This window comes from Rousettus aegyptiacus, unplaced genomic scaffold, assembly GCF_014176215.1.
Source record: "Rousettus aegyptiacus isolate mRouAeg1 unplaced genomic scaffold, mRouAeg1.p scaffold_m13_p_4, whole genome shotgun sequence".
NCBI classification, from domain to species: domain Eukaryota; kingdom Metazoa; phylum Chordata; class Mammalia; order Chiroptera; family Pteropodidae; genus Rousettus; species Rousettus aegyptiacus.
The window spans coordinates 101640594-101665208 of NW_023416307.1; the positions used below are offsets into that span (position 1 = coordinate 101640594).

Below are 24615 nucleotides of genomic sequence, written 5' to 3' on the forward strand. Positions count from 1 at the left end.
GCAATCACTATTGTTACCACTAAGCAGTGTGCACACATTACTTTTACCTTCATTGCCTTTAAAATCTGTGACCAAGGTTGGTATCCATTTGCAATCACAACCTCTCTCCAGGGATAAACAGTGCGTATGTACCCTCATTTCTCACAAAAACTGTTAAGCTGGAATCATCCTAACTGGCCTCCGTGACACTAGACCTGGCCACCCTCCAACTCACTCTTCATTTGGCAGCCAGAGTGCTATTTCTTTGCTTAAATCCACCCATGCTCAAAAGTTTACATTGTCCCAAAGGCGCCATACTGCACTATACTTCCACGTCTCCCAGCTATCAGGAATACCCCCTTCTCATTTGCTTGAGTCATCTTTTGATAATTAATTAAAACTTCTTCTGACATTTTATTCTTCCTTTCCCCCCCTAAGAACTGACTCCTCCATCTTTTGTTACTTTTACAGACCTAGCACCATATTCATGTCACTGTGAATTACAAGAAGGCAGAGCTCATATCTTATAGGCTGCCATTTTATCACTAGCATAGTCTCCAGTATGCAGTAGGTTTAGAACAACCATTTCCTAGGTGGATAAATGGACTTCAGACAGTAAAAGTAAAAACTATTAATCTAATTATTTCCTGATATCTCACTCTACTAGAGGAATATTCTCTAGACCCATTCATTAAGTTCTACCTAAATCTGCTAAATCTACCAGGAAAAACTACTGAAAGGCAAGACAATAGTGTGCAATGTTGTTGTTGCTATTGTTTAAGTGAACACCTGCTAACAAAGAAACTTCATAAAATATTCCCTACTTGTAACCGGGCCTGAGGTTTCAAAAACAAAATGACTCAAAATCAAAGAACCATTGTAAGGGATGTCAGAGAGAAGGCACTTCTGAGATAGCAAATAAATTTCACCTAGTATATACAATGAGAAGTGGAAGCCAGATGTACTGAATTCAGAAGGGCCCAAGGCTCCTCCTAGGTTCACAGGACAGAACAAAGTGATAGTTGGCAACATCTGCCATGGTATATGCTGGGAGAAAGAGCAGCACAGTACCACCTAGTCATGCAGACCTAGTCTCTACTCTTCACTGTACATAAAAGAGAAGACAAGAGTCCTCATAAATGGTCGGCTCAAGGTCACATGATTAGTTAGTGGCACAGCTGGGCTTGGAACCAGGCCTCGCAATACATTTACTCATTCAACATTTATTAACTATTAGGTCCTGCATGGTGTCATTTGGTGGAATAAAATGATGAACAAAAACGTTCATGGTCATCAACCCAGTGATATTTATAGTTTGTTCAATACTTAATTTTTAGCTCCTTTTATCACCTCATAACATGTTTCTAATACTCACTTCCCCTCACTACTAAACTCCCGTTTTTTATATTTAGTGACATTTTCCAGATAAATATAAAAACTCATTTTTAAAAAATACTTCATTCCAAACAATTCAACCAATTCATAACTATTTTCTTTCCCTCCTTTATTCTATTTATTCAACCTTTTACAAACATCAGTGATATTTGAAGTATCTTTTAGATAACTGTACCATTCCTAAATCTCAATTCAAAGAGCTTATCATCACAATGTTAGAAAAAAGTGTTGGCTAAGTGTATATAGACCCTATAGTGCATAGAGGCGGAACCATCATAACTTATACTCAAAACTCAAACCAGTGCTTAATAGTTCTTACAGTAAGAAAATTCTATTTTTATTACTAATCCAAATTTTACTACTAGAAATTAAACTAAATTTTCTCTATCATCAAAGCCAATGAAAAAGAGCCAGTCATCATCTTATATCGAATAGTATGGTACATTTAATTTGGGGCTGTAATCTTATATTTAATCACTTTTCTTTTAAAAAATTAGAAAAATTAATTAGTGGAAAAAATAACCAGGAAAAGGGCTGATCTGAAATCTTAAATAATTTAGCCAAAAAAATATTTTTTTCAAAAAAAGTAATTGACCCCAAATGGAAATATTTATGTATCCATAATTTTGACTGAAGAGTTCCCATTTTGACTCTAGAGTAAACACATGATTTTTTTCAAATTCATGGCTTGCAAAATCCCAAGGCACCAAATAGCATGAATTTCCACAAAGTAAAAAGACACATTATGATCTTATTCTAAACAGGACACCAGCAAACAAAACTAATACTGTGAACAAACAAATCTTAGCTAAAACTCATTGAAATAATCCAAATGGTTTCCATTCCAGGGAAAATAGTAAGTCAGCAGTTTGCATACGGCTGCCTTTTCCAAATACACAAAATAAGCAAAAACGCCACCAGAGGAAAGTGCAAATGCTTTCTATTTCTGTTTCCACAGGACTGCAATTCAATCAATACCACCGTCATGCCATCATTTATGCACAGGTGGCCTCCAATGTCCTGTCCAGAAGCCCAGAGAACTCCTAGGAAAACATTCAAGGAGCCACCACTCAACTCACAAAAGAGAGTGACAGGAAAGCCTAGACCCAGACTCCAATTGCTAGAATAAAAACTAGAAAGCCAGAAAAATAAACGTTAGAGGGTGTCAAGCAATCAGACCTGTTATAACACTCAGATTCTAAACAGGAAAACAATGAGGACAGGCATAGGTATTCTTTAAAGAATAAAAGGCTCTGGAAAAAAAAATAAATGAATCACAACCCTTCACCTAATACAAGTAACAGCCTGGAGTTGGTGAAAGACTGTTGAGTAAAAATATTCTATATAAGGAAACTTACTTAAGAGAAGTATTCATAACCCTTCACCAGGATAGAAGACAACCTGATGTGCAGAATCAGGGGTAGGGAAAGTCTATCTGAGGTTATTAAAGGGCACATTAGAGTAGCATCTTAAACATGAAATTATTTTTGAAGAATAACATTAACAGAAAAAGGGAAATGAATATTGCTGTTTTAACTTGAAGACAGAGAACTTACTTCCAAATCCCTATCCTCCTACAGGACTTAAAAGGACAATAATCAGTCCAGAAAACAGCAAAATGAGGAAGTGGTATTCTCTTACAATTTCTGTTAATCCCCACCAGCTGTAATTTAAGAAATTCAGTGACATCAGCATTTATATTTGATCCAGCAAGAATGACAAAACTATAGCTGATCATATGGTGGGCGGGGGGGATTTGGGGAGGCCCTGGAAAACACATGTGAAAACGTGGAAAATTAATTCACTTTGCAGTGAATCACCTCAACAGCTTCAAATACAATGCCAAAAAATATCATAAAAAGTGGAAAAAGAAGCATAAGTACTACAAACCTAATCAAATAACCCATTGAAACTTCTGAAAAAATGTTCACTGAAACAAGTGAACTGCATATTTTCTGAAAACAAACAGGAAGTGATCTAGCCATTTACTAATCAAAGATTCGATGTGCTATATAAAGATACTCTTTAAAAAACTATAAACTGAGTTACTGTGGTTATCACTTGCATTACCTTCTTGAAGACAGGCACAGAGTCAATTCCATGGTCTCCTTTTCCCAGGAAGAGAAAATAGCTTGTGGAGAAAACCACTGAAGTATTCTGAAGGTGTCCCATTTAAGTTCAGAGATGGACCGGAATAGGTCTGAATTCCTAACATAAATGCCAACCATCGGCTTTTACTCAGGTCAGAGTCAAAGGGAGAATAAAACCACACCAAACTCGACTGACCAAAGAACCCACAGAAGAGAGTTGAAAACACTCACCAGGGCCACCTCGGCCCTTTGCATGAACATTGAATCCACTGAACCAGCTCAGAAAGGAGATTATTATGAAGATGCGATTGTAGCTGCTCTGCCACACGCTTACATGCACCTTCTCTCAACACTAGTAAGGCTAAATTAGAGACACGGTGATAATTAATAGGCTCCTTGGCAGCAGGAGCCAGCTTCTTTAACAAACCAGTAATTGCTGCCTACTTGAAATGGCAGGGAATTTAGCCAGGAAGGAAGGAGGTGCTAATGATGGGAATCGCTAAAGGTAAAGTAGACTTTACATCAACAAGTACTTGGCTACCATTCAAAACTACCTCCTTATCTACAGATTCAGTTACTAATGATAGCAAATAAGTTCAAAATCATACATAGAAGGACTAGAGATTTATAATCCTTCCAGAAATATCACTTCAGATGCAAGGAAATCTGGCAAAAATAGATATTCCCTCCACATACCCTCTAAGCCCAAAACATCATAAATTCCTAACCTGAATGTGAAAATAATTATCATTTTGTACAAGATAACATATTGGAAAAGAAAATTTTTCTCATAGGTGATATATTTTGACCTGGACAGCCTTTGAACTTATCCAGTCTGTTGAGAAAATTTTAAGAGCAACCAAAGATGCAGTTTATGCCCTCTATTCTTACATTAAAGCAATTTCCTTGTTTGTAACTTCTCCCAGAGAGAAAAGATATTTAAAGCTCAGAAGCTGCCTACTGGAATGACTAAAGACTGCTGGTAGGGTAAAGGAGAGGTAGCACACGGTGTCTGTACTTTAAACCTCCAATCCCAGGAAATAAGACACATCAACCTATTAAACTGATTACCAAACACTCATCTAGATAATATTTCATTAGAGAAGACCAGTATCTACTACATACTCCCTAGAAAGAATCAAACCAATGTGCTTCTAACATCCTTAGATGCCCAGAGGCATGGAGAGATGAGGATTCAATCTTCTGTCATGGAGAGATGTCTATAGAGATAAACTGGGACAGCGGGCACATAGTTTCACAATGACTAACACTGACCAAAACTCTTCATAACATCACCTCCACAGGTAAAGACCTATCTCATCCACTCAAGAAATCCCTGGCTCTCTGATGGTGTTGCAAAGGATTGCCAAAAGAGAAATTATTACAAGGCTAAGTGAGGGCTTTCTGACAAAAGGCAGCCCAGGAGTCCTTATAGATAATATCTCATGGAAATCCCCAAGATTTCTCAGGGTAGTTAAAGATAAAACGTAGTAGTAAATCAGGAGCATAAGCACTGGAAACTCAAGACAGTTTACACTTTTCTTAATATGTGTGAGAATTCAGTGGGGTTTTTTTTAATTGTTGGTCTCTCTCCTCTCCTAATAATAAAAAGTTAGAATGCTTTTATATTCACTCTCTGAATCTCTAACCCATCACTGATGGAACTAAGTACATAGCTCACCATTAAAGCTATCAACTAAGTATTTTTATAACTTCTCCCTCTCTATTAGATCATTATATCCTTTTATTGAAAATATTTAACTCAATACTTTACAATGACTAATGCTTTTAACACACGTCAAGACAGAAGCTATGTTTATTACACAACATTATGTTTCAAGACCTTTGGCATTCAAAGATAAACAGTTCAAAATGCAATAGGCTCGGTACGACTTTATGAAGAAGACACATAGGAAAAACAACTAACAAGTCAGGTTAGAGGGAAAAAGATAAAGAGAGATGAGTGAAAAATATCAAGATGTTAGGAGCTACATGTTCAGTGGGAGACCATAAGGATGGGTTTGTAGACAAGACTTCTTGATATCATCAACTAGGAACACTCAAAGATAATCTTTAATGAGGAATGAGGAAAATCTACAACTTACACACCACACCCTTTTGAACAATTAAATATCCATCATCTCATCTTTTGCTACCTTTGTTGCAGTCTTTACAGCCTATCTCCTTTCCTTCTTCAGAAACAGCTTTGAAAACAAAGGACTATGCAACCAAGCATGCTGTGAGCACCTTTAATAGAGAGATCTATTTTTCTTGGATTCATATGTTCAACCACACCCAGAGCCTCTTGTCTTTACTTCAGCAGAAAACTAGTCCTCTTTCTATTCCAAAATCAACATGAGTTGTTAGCCCTAATCACTTCCTATCTTGACTCTCTGAGGTACCCTAATATACACAGTAACCACCACAGCAGGGTAGATAAAAAGATGAGTTTTAAAGTCAGACAGTCCTCACTTTAAGGTTGGGTCTTCCCTTATTTGAGTAATTTTAGGCAAGTGACTTAAGAGAGTCAACCCTCAGTTTCTTCATCTATAAAATGAGATCCTACCTACCTCATGAGAATTAAATTATCTAAAGCATTTGAAATACTTAACGCAATACCTAGTAGTTGGTACCTTTATATGTTTATAATTCAACTAGATCTAAATTAGTCATTCCTGTTATTTCACCTTCTTCTTTATCACAGGAAAAATCTGAAGGAAAAAAAATTACCCAGGGACCTTACTAATCCCAGGATAAAGACAGAAAGAAACACACTCGCGCACGCACACACACACGTACACACAAACTAAATAAGACATTCTCTTTATAACACACAAGGATACAGTACAAAAATGCAAAAGGTAGGTTATTGATGCAAGGCAGAAAAATATGCAACTTTAACTCTAGCGATATGTAACTTTCATTACTTTAACTCCTGTGAGTTTGTTTCTTAAAAGTAGATGAGATTAAAATACTAGCACAAGACACAGCCTGTAGTAAGGGCTTTTAAAATGTTAGATGCTGCTGTTATTATTATTGCTGTTTGTGTTTCTTTGTTGTTATTAAATTGTGTGATCTATCTGCTATGCAACTCAAAACTGCTAGACCTACTGAAAACAATCCTTTTCTTGCCTTCTTCCTAAAAGAACTCCAAGCACTCCCAACAAGTACTCAATTAATGACTATGTTTATCATTATAATATTCAAAACATTGAGAAGTGAATATCATCACCTTTAACCTCTAAGCCATGAGTAAGCTCAGCCAAGGTACTTAAAAACTCCTACACCAGAAGTTCTAAGCCATCCTACTGCTTTTTGCTGGATTCTTCAGCAATGGCCCCCATAATTTCTCTGTAGTCTTTTTCCAGGTCCCCATTCTTACAGTCCATCTTCCTAAAAAAAACAGTAGAAATTATATCAAAATAAAGAGTAACGTATTAGAACAGTCCAACTCAACTTTAAAGATCTGAAAGTGATGGGCTATTTATATTGGCAAATAAACTGGTAAAAATGGGAGATCAGGTGACTGAAAAAGCTTTATTAATGTGGCTTTATGTATAACCCAGAACAGTGTTGGGCCAATGTTTTAAAATGTTCTCCCAGGGAGCATATTTTTTAGATCAGACAAAGAATTGCTAAAGAAATGGATAGATGCAAAAAATATTTTTTAAATAGTCAACCTTCATTATTTGTGTATTCCCTATTTGTGAATTCATCTACTCACTAAAATTTATTTGTAACCCCAAAATCAACATTTAAAGCATTTCTGCAGTCATTTTTGAACAGAGAGGTAAAAAATATGAGTCACCCAACGCAGGCATTCCCAGCTAAGGTCAAACAAAATGAGTGACACTCTGCCTTCCCGGTTCAGCTCTCATGCAGTAAACAAGTGATTTTTCAAAGTCTATTTAGCGCTATGCTTCTTGCACTGGAGTGCTTTTTGTTGGTGACGTTCCTGACTAAGACAGCCCCCAAGCCTAGTGCTGAAGCGCCATCGGTGCTATCAGCCTATTTATAGGAAGAAGATGCTTTAAAGAATATCTGTTTAAAATATATTTCTCACTTATACATGATCTCTTTCATTATATGGGATCTCACTTGTATGTGGAATATAAAAATAAATTTTTTTAAAAAAACCAACAAGCTCTTAGATACAGAGCTCATAGGTAGTTGTCAGAGGTGGGAGTTGGAGGATGGGTGAAATGGGATGGGGTAAGAGTGTGAAAAGGTACAAACTTCAGTTATAAAATAAGTAACTCAAGGGTATGTAATATATAGTATGGTGTCTGTAGTTGATATTTTATTGCATATTTGAAAATTGCTAAATCTTAAAAGCCCTCATCACAAGAAAAAATAAATTCTGTAACTATATATAGTGATGGAAGTTAACTAGACTTTTTGTGGTGATCATTTCATAATATATATACAAATATCAAATTAATATGTTATACACATAATATAATGTTACATGTCAATTGTACCTCAATAGAAGTTATATTGACTACATTGAGTTGGCAACATGTTGCATATATTATAACATATTACTATCAGTAAATAAATATTTCTTTCACAGGGTAAATGATGTGACTACCAAGTAGTCCTCAGAAAGAGTTTCTCTGGCCCCTGACAATCTGATCTGGGTTCCTGTCATTCCCCAGCAGCCACCCATTTGCCAAAAGTGACAGTGGTTTAGAGTGGACTCCTTTTGCTCACCGTTACATCTTGACCCCATAGTAGGCTCAATACATACTTTTTCGATATTACTTTAACCTGTGGACAAGGAAAATTTGTCCAAGGATCTTAGAAATAAATCCCAAACCATGACTCTGAGAAAATAAGAGTCACATCTCTTAACATCCACCTATGTAAACACCCAAGAAATAAATCTATTCTGAGAACTTCCAAAACTGCCTGTCCATTTCCTCTTCCCCTAGTTATGTGTGTCTTATGTCTCAACTCCAGCCTAAACAGCTGATTCATCCTGTTCTCTCGCTGAAATGCAGAGCTCAGAAGCCCATTAGACTGGTCCACTGCTGACAATCATTCTCTCCTATGTTCATTAATTCTCCAAGCATATTGGCTTTCCCTCTAAAGCACCTAACTCAATGTCTTTTGATTCAGTCAAAGTGTGTGTGTGTGTGTGTGTGTGTGTGTGTGTGTGTGTTTCAAGCACATGGAGAAAGGAAAACTGTCATTTTCCCTGTTTATAAAACTCAGGACAGGAGCTATTCAACTAAGAGTCAAGTTTTGATTATTCATGACAATACGAAAGCAGCAAATACTCTAAAAAATGCTGCCTTGAGTATCCTATATGTGCTTGTATGAATGTATGTATGGATTCTGGTAGAAGATGTATCCCGCAGATTGATAATCAAATTTATGTCCATTCTTCTGCACACAATAGCTGATATTTGGGGAAAGTGGTCAAGATGACTCCTGTGCTAGTACAAGTTTTGAAACTTGCTGTATCTATCTCAAGCATTTCAGAACTGACTATATGGTTGGGTATTTTACAGCTCTGAAAAATCAAATTGTTATCTATTTACTTAACAGTGACAAAACAATGGTAGAGTCAACAATACATGCACAGATTAACCACTTGGATTCTTATGTAAACTCCTAAATTGTAATAGCACTGACACCATGAGTAATACTGGGTGCAGCAGCAGGCTGAGATGGGCAGTAACAGCAGTAGAGCAGCAGGAGTAGCAATAATCAAGGCGGCGGCGGCGGCGGCGGCGGCGGCGGCGGCGGCAGCAGCAGCACCAGCAGCAGCAGCAGCAGGTAGTACCTTCAATAGCTTATTGAACCTTCACAGCAATCTGATGAGGCAGGTGCCCTCATTATCCATGTAACACAACTAAGCTGTAACCTATGAAGCATCCACTTATGTGGGCAATATGCTAGGAACTTGCCTCCTGAGAAAGATGGTTGCTATTCAGGCTAATCCTCTCTGCTTTTTAGTGCCCTGTTTAACCACAGGTTTCAGGGAGAAACTTTGTGAGGATCAAGAAAAGCAAGTTATCTGGTTGTGATCATTTCACAATTGTACACATATACCAAAATAAATTATGCACCGTACATATATAGGATTCATATTTGTCAATTATACCTCAACAAAGTTGGGGGGAGGGGGGAGTAAGCTATTATACTGGTGTGGATAAAAAATTTTAAACTTAGGTCCTAATCTTTAAAAGAGCTAAACACTGTTACTAGGAGGGAAAAACCTGGAAGAGATATAACGATTCTGAGATTTAAGAATATAAGGTATTATGACTTATACTGAGTAAAGATAACTATATAAAGAGGCTGCTGTGTTAAATGTGAACAAGCTACAGCAAGAACTCATTACAGGCTAACTTGAAACATGACAGTTAGAAATGATAAATATCTACATGGAGGAAGCAACAGAGCTCGGCTGCTACACTACACGGTGCTGTGAAACCCTAGTTAGTGGATCTTATTATTTATTCCTCCACCCAGCTATAGTTTATAATTATGATGAAAGGAAATAGGTCGATAAAGACCAAGATGGTTCTGGAAACAAAAGGTAACACCTTACTTGTATATAGCACGTGACATCATAAAAACCTCCCTATTAGGCATCGCACAGTTCACCATTACTTGACCTGCATCAACTCCCAAAGATCCTGGCACTGACTGTTCAATTTCGAGATTATTTAGCCTCCACGCCCCCTTCTCTTCTATGGTAACTTTTCTTTTCCTGCTAGTTGCCTTTGTTTTCTCTTTATTCAAGTGTCTAAAACTAAAAATGCATTTCAAATCAAAAACCTTGCTGATACTATAGATACAAAGGAAACCAGAATGAGAGAAGCAGTTACAGAGCACTGAGTAAGAGCTAGGCTTGGGACTGAGCACTTTATACACATATTTTTTTTAATCCACACAATTACTCTACAACATAGGTCATGTTATCATCCATGAGCCCCACTTAGCCCTCTGCTGAAACAAAGGCTACAAGAATAACTTGCCCAAAATAAAAAAGTTAATAGATGGTCAAATTGGAATTTAAATTGACAAAAAAGCATCAGGGCTTTTTTCTCTGGAGAAAGTCAGCATGAGGGGCTGACAGGGAATGCTTGGGTACCTGGGTCTAAGTAGATTAATCAAAAGGATAGGTTGAATTTCTCGATAAATGAAAAGTCCAAAACTTCTCTACAGGCTCTATTTGTCTGACACACATTCAGCCTTGCCTTCCCTCTCCCAGTCTATACCTCCCCATCACAAAAGTGAACAGTCTGGTAACATTCCAAGGGAAACGGCTCTGTTATGTCAGGACACCCTTATGTGTGATAAAACAGATACTAGCTGGTTGAAGTCATTCCGCCCCTCTGTTTTGGAAGCTCCCACACTCTACAAACTGTCTGGAATTCATTAAGACAGAAAAACAGGCTGACAGTCATATTTCAAGTTTTATTCAGCAGAAGTTTTGTGAAAAACAATTTAGTCATGTGGGCACACTCAAAACCACTATCACCCTGTTTCTCAACCAAATCTTTCAGTCAAGTGAATACAGTATGCTTTGAGTTTCATGCTTTTTGAGTCTAGATTAAACTACAAATCTCTTGTGATAGTAGAGCCATGGTTCTTTATGGTAGTAAAGCTAAGTTAACTGCAAATCACTCAGAGATCACATCTGAACAAGCAAGAACTCTACCTGGGGATTTTCCTTTCTTTTTTAATGAGTAAGGAATTATTATCAATGATTATCTCTGTTTTGACTGTAACAAGCAACACCCCGTTTTTTACTAAATATATTTTAATCTAGAGAATTTTTCATTCTAAAACAGTAATACAAGGATAATTCAATATAGAGACAGGGTTCATGATAAAAAAGCATTAGGACAGCGGTTCTCAAACTTAAGTGTGCATCAGCATCTCCTGGGGGGCTTGTTAAAACACAGACCACTGGGACCCACCACCAACAGTTTCTAATTCACTAGGTCCAGGGCAGGGTCTGAGAATTTACATTTTCAACAATTTTCTGAGTGATACTGACACTGTTGGTCTGAGGGCCAGATTTTGAAAACCATTGCATTAAGGTGGTGGTGACAGTGGAAGATGTGTTATTGTTGGGAAGCAGGGTGATGATTTTGATCAATGAACTTGGAATATGAGGCATTGCATAGAGGTGGGATTCAGACAATGTATAGCATCAAGAAGTCCCCATTCAAGTGAGAGAAAATCCAACCTAACCATGTTTACTCAGAAAAGGAATTTACTGATAAAAAAAAAAATTTAAAAAAAAAAAAAAACAGAAAATTTCAAGAACCGGCCTAACTAGGCCTACCAAGGATAGGCATAACTTGATCCAGGGTTGAAAATACTACTACTAGGACCATGGCAATGATGCCACGCACCAACCACCAAAAATGTGTTCTCTTTCTAGAATAGAGGTGTCTCTGCTAGTTGGGGTCTCTATTTCCCAGCCCTCACCCAGATATAGACATGAGACTGGCCTTTGCCAATAGAATTTAAGCAGAAGTCATGCCTGTCACTTTTAGACCTTATTTATGCTTTCTCTTCTTTTTCTTTTCACTACTAAACACAAAGTACTACAGGGTTCTAGACAATGGTAGCACCAGAAGATGGAAAGAGCCTGGATTTTTGACTTGGCATATGAAGGAAAGTTGCCGCCGCCCAGGAACTATTTATTACACATGTGACTACTGCATGACACTTTGTTACAGAAACTAACATTAACCTAATTTAAGGACTTAGTTTCCTTCTGTCTCCAAGGTATAGTGGCAGCTTATTCTCAAACTTCCCAAATTCAAGATCAATGGGAATAGAGGGAGAAGCTCTTTCTGTTAGCACCTAATAAGCAAAATCCTGAGATTCATTTTCATTAGTCAACATGCACCTCCCTGAAACTAATCCCTGAGATAAAGAAATATGGTCCGGCCTGTGTCAAATTCTCCATTCCTGCAGTCATGAAACTGAAGCACATGGGCTGAGCACATGGAAAGGGGTTGTTACAAGAATTTGGAAAAGAGACTATGTGCAGGCAAAATAAAAGTGTCCATTAGAGGAGATATATAAGGAAAAGGAAGTTGGCTGCCAGTGAAAACTGATTAGAAAGATGTCGGGTACACGAACCCAAGAGTGAGAAAGGGGTATACTAAGCCAGCACAGTGACATGTGGTATAACTGACTCCAAAAGTAAGTTCCAATTAATTTTCCTTGCCATTAAATTATAATGGCAGCCCCCGCCATTAAATTATGAATTTTAGTGACCGTGATACCATGAACAAGCAAGCACCATCAAACCCTCTCACTCATTTCTGCATCGACAAAGGTTTAAAGCTTCCATATGTAATCACATCATTAGAATTGCATTCCAAGATCCCATCATTTAGCATTTACACATCTAGCATTTACCTAGTTAAAATATTATATTTATCTACCTAAGGCCAGTAGACAAAGGACCATGCTAAAATGATGCAAGGTGTGGTTCCAAAAAGTCTACACAGCATTGCCCAATACACCACATGCCAGTGACCAATATCTCACAAGTCACTCTCCAAGCATACTTCCTTGCAGCAAGTAGACAACCTTTTACTCAAAACACAGCTAGGAATCATGGCAACGGCTTATATTTTCAGGAACTACTTTACATAAGCTACTGTAAACTCTTTCTTTAAAAATAAATAACTACAATTTTTTCAATAATGCATATTTGGTGCCATCCTCTGCCCTTAAAAGTAATGATCCTAACTGGCCAATACTATGTTAATATTTATTCATATTCATTCTCTGCCAAACACATTATAAATCCACTGCAAAGGTTCCATTGGCAGAGGTGCCAATGTTCTACATTTAGAAAGCGCTATTGTGCAGGCTCCGTAATACAACTGAGCAAAGCTACCTTTCTGTCTTTTGTTGAAAAACTTTAAATGCTACATAAATACACACACACGCGCACACACACACACACACACATACACACAGTCCTTTGGATGGAGGAAAGATTGTTACAATATCCATATGTCTGTTCAGGGACTCTATTTTAGAGTACTATCTCCAGCTGTTTGGAACAGATGCGTATAAGAGGAACAGCATGGCCACATCTCATTGAGCCTCCCTGGTAGGCTTTATCAGGACTGCGCTAGATTCCAAGTTAAGTTGGAAAATCATCTCTAGGTTTTCTATGTGCTTTTCCTTTCACCACGTTTCAAATTTCCAGTTATAAAAATAAAATGTATGTGTTAAAAAACATGATTTTTAGAACCAATTATTTAGGAACATATTACAGTAACAGTACCAGAGTAAAGACAGCATTCCTCTGTCTGTCGTTTCATAATTCCATCTATAACCTCTACCATCAGGCTAAATGAATCTTCTCTGCCTTAAATCTTCTTCCCATGGAAGCAAGTTAAGCTTCCCAGAAAGAAAAAGGTTATATTCTACAAATAAAAGCTGTACATGCTCCCATCTTAGGGAGGACCACCGCTCCCATATGCTTCTGATCACATGGGAAAATAGGAGAATGTGTGTGAATGATTCAGCAAGTTATCCCACTTTGGGTAAGGGGTGGGTGGAAGGGCAAAGGCCACAGATGCCTTCCTCAAAAATTGCTCAATAACCCACAATTTTCTTACAGAAGAACAGGATCCTACCAGTGCCCTCCTTAGACCTGTAACTCACTACACTTAAATTTTAAATATTTGCTCCCACACGACCCAGGATTTTTCTTTTTGAAAGTTCCCACTCCATGAGTACTTGAATTAAAGAACACAGCTACTGAAATTCAAATGCTTTGAAGATTTGTTTTGTAAATGGTTGAATTAAAAACACACCATCGTCTATAGACATGAACACTGACGAAAGTTTGAAACAGTGTGTGGGTGAAAAGGCTTCTTCTTTTTCATTTCTGCACCAACACTGACATTTTCACATCAGTATACACAGGAAGCATGATGTAGGGCTGAAACACAGGACTAGGAGTAAGGAGTTCTGCATGAGTTACTCGTGGTGTGTGTATATGTTGCTAAATCAATCTTAAGCTTTACTTTTTAATCCTAGGTTAATTCGACCTCTCCTTTATACTGAAAATTCAAAGTCCAGTTAAAAATTATTCCTAGGCTGAACATAAGGAGAACATAGTCAGACATGAATGACCTCAACACAACAACAGTGAGAAGAGCAAGGGAACAGCACAAGTAAGATGATCCTAGAGGAAAGAAGATAATAAAAATAACGAGACCCATATCCACTTTTGATCCAGACAAGCATAAATCTCTGACTCACTCCACATTAGGAAAACACTTAAGGCCAAGTTATAAACACTTACAGGGAAGATTAATGTCTGTATTTCTTTCTCCATTATTCATACATAGTTGACTCTTAAACAACATGGGGGTTGGGTGTTTACCCTCCTCATCCCCAGGCAGTCAAAAATACAAGTAAAATTAGAGTTGGCCCTCTGCATTCAAGGATTCCCAAATACAGATCAAAATAGGATTACATTAAACTGGTCCTATATGTCTTCCTGAAAACTTATAAGGTTAGCTGCTCTCTGTGTACTACCTTTTATTTCACAGTAGCCTTACAAGGTAGCTATTGCCCTACTTTACAGAAAAGGGAATTGAGGTTTAGAGAGGTTAGGTTACTTGTCTAAAGTCAGACAGCCAGTGAGTGGTAGCACCAAGATTTGCACATTTATTTCAGAAATTCAGGTCCTGCCTCAAAATCATTTCTTCCACGAGGTCATTCCTGATGACCCAATCCAATAAAGCTCTCTTCTTTCCGAGTCGCTCTCTATCAATATCCAATAAAGCTCTCTTCTTTCCCAGTCACTCTCTATCAATAATTTTCATAGCACCAAAATGTATCTTTTTCATCTATTTGGTTAATTATAACTGGATCTCCACTTCCAAGATGGAAGCAGTATGCTAGCAGGAACCTTGCCTGTCTGTTTTTACATTTGATTCCCTATGGTCAGCACAGAGCCTGATATAACTAGAGGCACTTAGTAAATAACTGTTTTAAGGAGGGAGAGAAAGGAGGAAGGGAAGGAAAAGAAGAAAGACATAAATCCAGGTACTTCTGACCCCAAAATTATACTGTCTCTGTGTAAATTAAGTGGTTTTGGAAGTGCCCAAAAAGAAAATAGAGTACTCATGAGTCTGAGGTACCATTTATTTCTTTGTGTTTTTTTATTCTCACAATTTTCTCATCACTCCCCAAAGCACTGCATCCCTTTCAGCCTGCCCTAGTTCAACATCCTGCTCAAATGGAAAACAGACAATGAGCTATCATCTGTAACATACTCAGCACAGTGCTCAGCACTTGAGAAGCCCCCAGAAATTCTGACCATTGAAAAGAAGAGCCTCATTGTTCTGAATCTCAGGACAGATGTCTCATGTGAATATTCCAAAGGTGTACCTCTGTATTCTTCATGGCATGCATGAAAGGCCGCAGAAGGGAAAGGTGTAGCAAAGAAATAAGGAAGCCAGGCTTAAGAACCAACCTAGAGAAATGAGGAGCCTGGTCCTCCTCCACAAATCCTCAGGAACAGAAAATGGCTGTGGGACTTTCAACAGAGATCCCAGACCGGCTTGCACATCTTCTCGCCCTCAGTCCTCATCTGCCTCAGTAAAAATGCCAACTTCATGCCTTGGTGTAATTTCTTGCCCTAGAGTACATAATGTTCACTAGACTCACAAAAACCTTCATAAAAAATGCAAACTTGTCTTCACAATATCAAAAGCCTGTGGTGACTGCATTTAATATCTTTGACCCGTCTTCTCGATTATTTTCTCCAAATAATAATGCATACTTGGAGTTGAGTCAAACATATTTTTATAATTTACTTCGATGAGACAAACCTAAGAGCGAAGTATATTTTATACTTAAAACACACACACAAAACAAATGAAACTCTTGCTTACTGTCCTTGAAAAATGACAAAAAAAAAAAAATCAACCAAGGATCTTTTTTTCACCTATTATTTGTCCTGATACTGCCAGTTCTGAAACAAAGCAGTTGGAGGGAGAAATTTAGTAACTTTGATTTGTCCCAAGATACATTTTTTTACACTGAGGTCCTATTCCTGACAGTAAGCACATGTGACCTGTTCTAAAAAAAGGATATTTTCCACTTCTTGCACAACTGGAGCAGATATAAACATCAGCCTGTGTAAACTGCACTGCAGAACTCAAAGAGAATTAAATGCACATACACATACCTACACTTAAATAAATTCTATAAATAGCAATATTCAGGAAAAGGAAATTTCCCATAATGCTCAAAACCAACACTTAGAATCCCACTTTAATCAAGTTTTCCATCTAATCAAACCATACAATTAATTTGCATAATAAGATTTGAACATCTGCCAGGTGAGGACACTTCAATCTTGTCTATTTTGCTTTAGATACTGTTTAGATATTGTTATGGAAAGGGGGAAAATTGCAATCATGACAAAATAGAAAAGAAGAAATTGTTATTACTTACTAATATGTATTAGGCACTCTGAAAAGCAGTTTTATACATTTTATGTCAGTTTTAAAACTTCTACAACCCTAAGAGGATGGATCTATTGATTCAATTTTACAAATAAAGAAACAAATTCCAAGAGGCTAAATGTCTTAGACACAGACAGTAGTCAAGTGGCAAAGCCACGGGCACAGCACTTCAGCACGGCTCCCTCTGAACCTGTCCACGTGCATCCAGTCTCTTTGCCACCACCAGGTGCCCATGGGCCACGAGGAAGAGCTGGGACTCTGACTGAAATTAAAAAGGCAACCAAACACCCTAGGAGTCTATTTTAAGAGTATGCCCTCCAAGGCATCTCACATTTTATTTAATGTTGTAGAAGAATATGTTTGAATATTGCTTGACCTTCAAGGCCAAACTCAAATACCCCTATTCATTCACAAAGCTGCCCCCAATTTCCCCTCCTATATTAAATTCCTATTACTGATGCCCACCTCTTCATGGCAATCACACTTTGTCTTGTATGTTTAGCTGGATCCATGTGTTCTCCTTCCCTCACCCCACTGAGGAGAGTTTTGAAGAAGGTATACCATGATGCACATTTCCCAGTCACACACGGTGCTTTTCACAAGTGGTACAGACTCACAGACAAGAGTCTGGGCTAGAGCCAGATGGCCTCAGATTAAATCAGGCCCATCTACTTGTTATATCTCAATTTCCTTCTCTGGGAAATGAAAATAATAAAAATACATATGCCCATGTTTGAAGGAAGGATTAACCAAGTTAATACAAGTAAAGTATTCAAAATCATTACTGGCAATGTTAAGCACAATATAAGCATTACCTGTTTTAAAATTATAATTAACATCATTGCTTTTTTTATTTATTATTATTACCTCATGCAAGTTTTACAAGATTAAGTTAACACACGTAAAAACACTTAGAACAGGAGCTGGGACATGATCAATAAATGTTAGCTATCATTATTGGTATTAATTCACACATACTAGAATTCAGTTGGTACCTGCTGAATATGAACTTTTACCTATGCACTGATGTCACAACAGTTTTTTTTTTTTTCCGACCAGCATAAAGAAATGGTTATAGATTGGAACAAAAATATAAAGTGCAAAAAATTGTCTGAACACCTCATCAGGAGGAAAGCAAAAAAGAATTTACTAAAATTGGAGTCTTTTATTGTATAACAACACTAGCCTTAATGAAGAAAGCCAAAGTCAACAAGTGCAAACACTTTCTGGAGTGTCAGGACTCATTGCTAAGCAATAAAAAAAAAAAAAAAAAAAAAAAAAAACAAGAAGAAAAACATCTGCCAACACTGCCTGAGCGCTTACTATGTACCAGGCACCATGCTAATACTTTTCTATAGTCAATGTCACAGTTAATGTTCTTAAGATTCCTAGGAGGCAGGTCCCCATTTTCCAGATGAGGAAACTGAAGTTAGAGTCATCTACCCTGCCAAAGGCCACTCAGCCAGTTACTAGGGGCAGACAGTGACACCAGACAATACTCTTAATCTTCACTCAAGGGGTACCCTAGATTGGACAGATCAGAAAAATCAAGAAAACTTTCAGAAACCAATAAAAGTTGGCAGTTTTCTTTTTCCAAGAATGGATTATCATTCTATAAAAGAAAGGGCATTTTTAACAGGAAGACAGAAAGGGAAAGTCTCAGAATTAATCTATGAAATGGCGGTGGTTTTCTAATGAAATGTATGCACGTGACTGTGTGTCTTTGTCTTTCTCATTCACCACAAACCTGTGAAAAACTTCACATATCTCTCTATTAATCAGCATTTGAGAACCACCGCTATATCTTGTCCCGCCATTATAAACCAAAAACTCCCTTTAATTCCTATTTCTAATTTGCAGGAAATTAAATAACAGTTATCTAAAACATCACTAACAATTTGAGAAGAGAAGAAACTAAAATTAGATTAAGTCAGTTCTTAAGTCTGTCCAGGAAAAGGGCATTATCAACTACAAAGCCCACAAAATTAAGTATACCAAACAAAACAACCATGAACCTGAAAGATGCTGCCATATTTTAAAATGTTTTCTTCAGGTCCCAAAGACATACAGAGAGTTTCTTCGCTTCTAGGAGCTAATTCAACAGTTTCCCATTTGTTTCCCAGATATGATGTGCCGATGTATAAATTCTCGGTTCACCCTTGATATTCAGCACTTTTCCTCTGCTACCCACCATTCCCACCACATACAACGACTTCAAAAACCTTGGTGGGGAAACCAAAGTGCAAATAAATCTTCATTAGAACCTTTTCTGTAGCATGTGTCTAACTGCGACACAGCTCTGCCAGTCAATAAGACCAAAATGGGGTTCACATCATCTAAATCCAGGAGCTTCACATTCCTAAAGGCCAGAAGATCAGGGTTAGGAATGAAACACTTGCATATCTGGGCTTAGCCTCAATGAAGAATATATAAATTCCTCTTGGAGAGACTCTGGAAGATACCTATTTTAAAAGGTATGGCATGTTGAATGCAAAGGCAAACATCAAACACTCATCCTGAGTGGGGTACTAAGGGAGAAAGCAACACATATTCAAACAACATATTATTATTGTGCCAGGCATTGTTCTAAGCCAGTAGTTTCAAAACAGGGGTGATTCTGCCTCTAATGGATATTTGGCAATGTCTGGAGATATTTTTGGTTGTCACAACTCAGGGGGCGGGATGTAACTGGCCTCTAGTAGGCAGAGGCCAGAGATGCTACTAAATATCCTGTAATGCTCAGGACAGCACCCATAACAAAGAATAACCCATTTGAAAATGCCAATAGCCCAAGGTTGAGAAACAACAGTAAACAAAGAAGAGACAGAAATACCCGCTGCCTTGGAGCTTGCAGTCTAATGTGAAGAAACATATAATAAACATATTAGAAAATTATAGACTAGGTTATAAAGTACCATGGAAAAAATAGAGTAGGGCTAAGAAGATGAAAGTTTGGAGTATTAGCGATTATAAATAGCATAGTTAAGGTTGGTTTCACAGGAATGACATTTAAAGGAAGACTTGAAGCTGGCGGGGGAGTGAGCACTGTGGCTCTCTAGGCAAGGGATGGTCTAGGCAGAGGGACTAGGAAGTACTATATAAGAGGCCCTGGGATAAAGGGGTCTAGAGTATTCCAGGAACAGAGATAAAACCAGCCTGGCTGGAGCAGAGGGAGCTAGAAATGGCAGCAAGAGAGAAACTCAGAGCTGACAGGGAGCTTGAACATATAGACTGCCTTGTGCCATTTTAAGAATCTCAAGTTTTACTGAAACTAGGAGCCGCTGGAGGTTTTTGAGTAGACAGTGGCATGATATGACAGGTTTTTACACAGGGTTTCTCAACCTCAGTGGTGACAGATTAATTTGGGGCCATATTAATTCTTCACTATAGGGGCTGTCCTGTGCAATGTAAAATGTTTAGCAGCATCTCTGGCCTCTATTTACTAGAACCCAGTAGGAATTCCTTTCTGTTGTGACAACCAAAAATGTCTCCAGACATTGCCAAATGACTCCTGGGAGGCAAAATTACCCATAGGTAGAGAACCAATTTTAACAGGATCGTTGTGGCTGCTGTGTTCAAAACCCACTAAAGCGGGTCAGGGTAGAAGACAGGAGTACAGTTAAGACACTACTGCAATAACCCGGGCAATGGCTGATGGTGGCTTGGACCAAAGTGGTAACAGAGGAGTTGGTGAGAAGTGGGCAGATTCTGGACATATTTTCATCCCGAAGAAACAATCCTGAGATTCAAATTGATAAACGAAATAGCAATAGCAGCCTTAACCTTTCAATTTCAACTTTTTCCAACCAGGACTTATAAGAAGGGAGGGCCCGGTCAAAGACTTAGGACAAAAAGCCAGGAGGAGGCCTTGAAAAACGTGGCCTTTTTAAAGACACACAACAGATGTTGAAGATAATACATTAGACAACTATGGAAAACAGTATAGGGAAATTTTGTCAACCCCATATATTTATTCACAGATTTTATTTAACTGCTTTATTTCAAAGAGCATGTATCTGCTCCAGAGACAGTTTTACAACAACTTTTTTAATTTAGCCTTCCTCTCCACCGGTTCTGTCCCACACCTGTTTCTAGCTTCAACGTGTGAAGCCATTTCTTCCCACGTACCACACTTTTCTTTACATATGTCAGCTAGCTACCGAGGACATTCGCCCTTGCAAGTAATTTTTTACCGACTCTGAAAAGGAACAGGCCCAGATCTTTCAACATGAGTTTCATGGCATTCAATTGGGTTATTCCAGATGGTATTTTCCTCACTCTCTCAAACTCATTTAATGTTATGTATCAGCTACCATCAAAAATGTTCCAAACAGTCCAGTTAATTCATTTCTTTCAGGACTACACACACACACACTATCTCCCTCATTCTGGCCATGTAAGCATTTGCTTATAGAAGCAAAAGCAGAGACTGCTCGGTAAAACACTGGTCCCTTCAGCTGAGTACAGATAAAGCCCCAGTGAGTATAACCAACAATACCCTTTGCACAATATTACTCAAAACCCCCAACCCCCAACACACACAATCTATGCTCATGCACAAAACAGCCATTATGAAAAGAAATCACCAACTAAAGGCTGGTTTTATTCGTCTAACTGCAGAGTAGTTTTCCTTCCAATCTCTGTTAGCATCTGCAAAGAGGCTGCTTCAGCAACCAGGGCATAGAGTGTACTGTCCACAGATTTTCTTCACTAACTTGGGTCCAGAGTTTTGACACAGCCCTAAAGGAAATAGGCTCTGCTTTCCACTACAAGCCAAGTACAAGTCTCCTACACACCAGAGCAAAGATTACACCCCCTCACTGATGATTCAGTTCCCCTCTTCATTCACCCTGATTTCTGGACCTTCTGCCAGCCAGGCCCATTGACCCGGGCCCTACTCACAGCAAGGGGCAGGCAAGGGAGGTTTGAGGTGGGTGCAGGAGCAGTTATGAACCTTCCATTTATATAGCTTTACCTCACAACTGAGAGGAGTGGAAATAAACCCTCTCTATTCTCACAGCTTCAAGTGACGATCTCCCTCTTAGTAAATCCTGGTTATGTCCGAAGTGGTCACAGGACTGACAGAAAAACATACTCAACCCATTCCACAGGTAAGTGGGAATGATGGTCGAAGAAGTGGGCACCAGAGGTGGTACGGCGCAAGACCAGCGGTTGTCTTCACTCCTTTCCTAAAAACTTTTGTACATCCTTAGCTAATTAAATAAGTGTCGCTGCCAAGCAGGGGACACTCCCAATAGTCTGCAGTCACAAGGCATTTTCCCTTCCAGGGAAGGCCAGAATTTGAATGGGACTCTATTGCCCACCAGGGTTTAACCCGGACGCTGAGACACGCCTATGAGCTGCTCCCACCCCCTCCCGCGCTCAGGCGCAGCGGTCCGGAAGGTGAGAGGCAAGGCTCAGGGAAACCTCACCTGCACGCGGCCAAGGGCGGGTTTTCCCAGAGGGACCGAATTCCTAGGAGGCGACAACAAACTAGCTAATTGCTTCCCTCCAACGTCGCGCTTCGACCCACCCCAAGCTCTCCTTCCCTCTCGGAGTCAGCCAGCTGGGATCTTCAGAAAAGGGGCTCACTGGAAACAGTTTTCCCCCTTCCCATCTGGCCACCAGCTGGGCCCCGCATTCCTCTTCCCCTACCTCGACACCGGGTCCCTCCCAGCCCCCACCTGATCTCAGCAGCTGGCATCCCCAGCCGAGGGTCCCATCTCCTGGGCGGGCCACCCGGGGCTTCGCGCGGCGCTCCCGAAGTGCGCTTAGGAGGAGTCCTGCAAAGGCGCACCCGCCGAGCAGACACAGACCCCAACTGCAAGGGGCAGTTCGCCCTCTGCTCCGGGCAAGGGCATAGGGTCCTTGTCCCAGAGCCTGGGCAACCGGCTTTCTGCACCCTAGGGTGGGAGGAACCGGGTCCCCTGGCCGGCCGCCGAGCCTCCATCCAGCTGTCACCACTCACCTGCTCTTCAGGGGCTGACTTTTGAGTTCGTAATAGGTTTTGGGCTCTTCGTGAAACTCCTCCCCGACTTCGAAATCCGGCACGATTCCCGATTCCGACTGCATGGCTCCCGCTTCCCGTCCTTCCACTGCTCGAAATGAGAACGCAGCCTGGGGACGGAGAGGAGGTGGTGGGGCCTGGGTCCCGCGAGCGTGCGCCCCCACTCAGTACCCAGCTCAGCCCGCTGGCCCGCGCGCGGCCGCCCTCCCCGGCGCGGGGAGTTTACACTCGCACCCGGCGGGAGGGGCGGAGAGCAAAATGCTGCCTGGGATCTGTAGTTCCTCCGGCAGAGGTATTCCTAGCTGGCCAGAGTAACAGTTCCTATGTAAACTACAGTTCCCAGAAGGCCAGGCGGGCGCAGAGGCAACGTGGTAGACACCGCTAGTGCAACTCCTGTTTGGATTCATTGTCAATGTCAGCAGCTCCTCTCCCTCCTCCCCACTTGCCTCAAGGGTACAGACTTAGCTATTTAATATTAATAAGAACGGACTCAGCCCTGTTCTCCTACTGTTATGCTCCTCCCAGCTCAGACATTTGGGAAGAGACGTAAAGTCCTCATTTTAAAAATAGATAGATAGATAGATAGATAGATAGATAGATAGATAGATAGATAGATAGATAGATAAGTAGTGAAAGGTTTTGGCACTAGAAAGTTTTTAGCCTTCAAGACTGCCTTAAAATAAAAGAACTTCCTATCAGTCTGTAAGCTTCCCAGCCCTGCTGCGACATATCAACGTGTCCTCGGATTGAAACAGAGTGAAGGAACTTCCCTTCACTCTGTAATGAAAACATTGTAGAAAGTGTTCTTGTGTGTTCCTTTTCTATAATTCAGTCTGAGCTTTTACAATACCATTTATCCAGGTGAGAGGCTCTTCCTCCTTTATCCAATTAGCCATTTCTAATCTAAAGCAGCACTTGAAAGTTTCCGTTAATTTAAAAAGGCACAAAGTAGCAAAACAGCGTAGTCACTGTCTGTTATTAATTTCTCAGTTGGCTGAGAGTTCAAACGAGATTGTCCTAACATTTCGGGAGTGAAATTGTGGAGCAATAAACTGTACAAGTGTCAACCCCCAAGCCTGAGCTTCCCGGCACTCACTTAGGTAACAGAATAACAGGCTCAGTTATGTCTCATTTTTGCTTTCAATCATTCCCCATATTCCTTCTTTTAAAAGTATCCTGAGGCATCTGGGAGGCAGTAGAGAGTTAAGGGTCGCTTTTAAAGTCATAAAACCCAGAGTTGAAATCCTGAGTCCTCTAAAGTGCTGTGTAATCTTGGGCATGTCACTTGATTTCTAGAAACTTCAACCTCTTCATCTATAAAAGAGCAGATTGACAAACTTGTTTTAGAAGATGTTTATGATCAAATACAGGAGGAAGTGATGTGTGACCTATAAAAATGCTGCTCAGTGGTCATTCTTTTATTTATTAGATTTTGAAGATACTCCTTTCAGACTAACATTTCCATCTGTGAGTTTGTCCTTTCAGGCTTTATAAACTAAATGATCATCCTAGAAGAAAACTCTAAGGAGGCTCAACTAATGAGTGGGCATTTCCCAGGAGTTGCCCATTTTGCCTTAAGATGAAATATTTTAATTTCACATCAGAAAAGATCTTAAGTAGGGTGGGTCAGTTTTAGAGTTGAGGATCTCAAGGA

General features: G+C 39.4%; 1 protein-coding gene across 3 annotated transcripts in view; it reads right to left on the reverse strand.

Moving 5' to 3' along the window:
- The window catches only part of MITF (melanocyte inducing transcription factor), a 208591-nt gene extending 185411 nt beyond the window's left edge, over positions 1 to 23180 (reverse strand). For 2 of the 3 annotated variants that reach the window (XM_036219870.1, XM_036219867.1), the window contains exon 1: positions 22923 to 23180. In XM_036219870.1, the coding sequence (XP_036075763.1) occupies positions 22923 to 23026 (104 nt within the window). In that variant the 5' untranslated portion in view covers positions 23027 to 23180. The remainder of the gene's footprint in view (positions 1 to 22922) is intronic. The other variant, XM_036219869.1, reaches the window with a different exon arrangement.
- Between the last annotated feature and the right edge of the window lie 1435 nt (positions 23181 to 24615).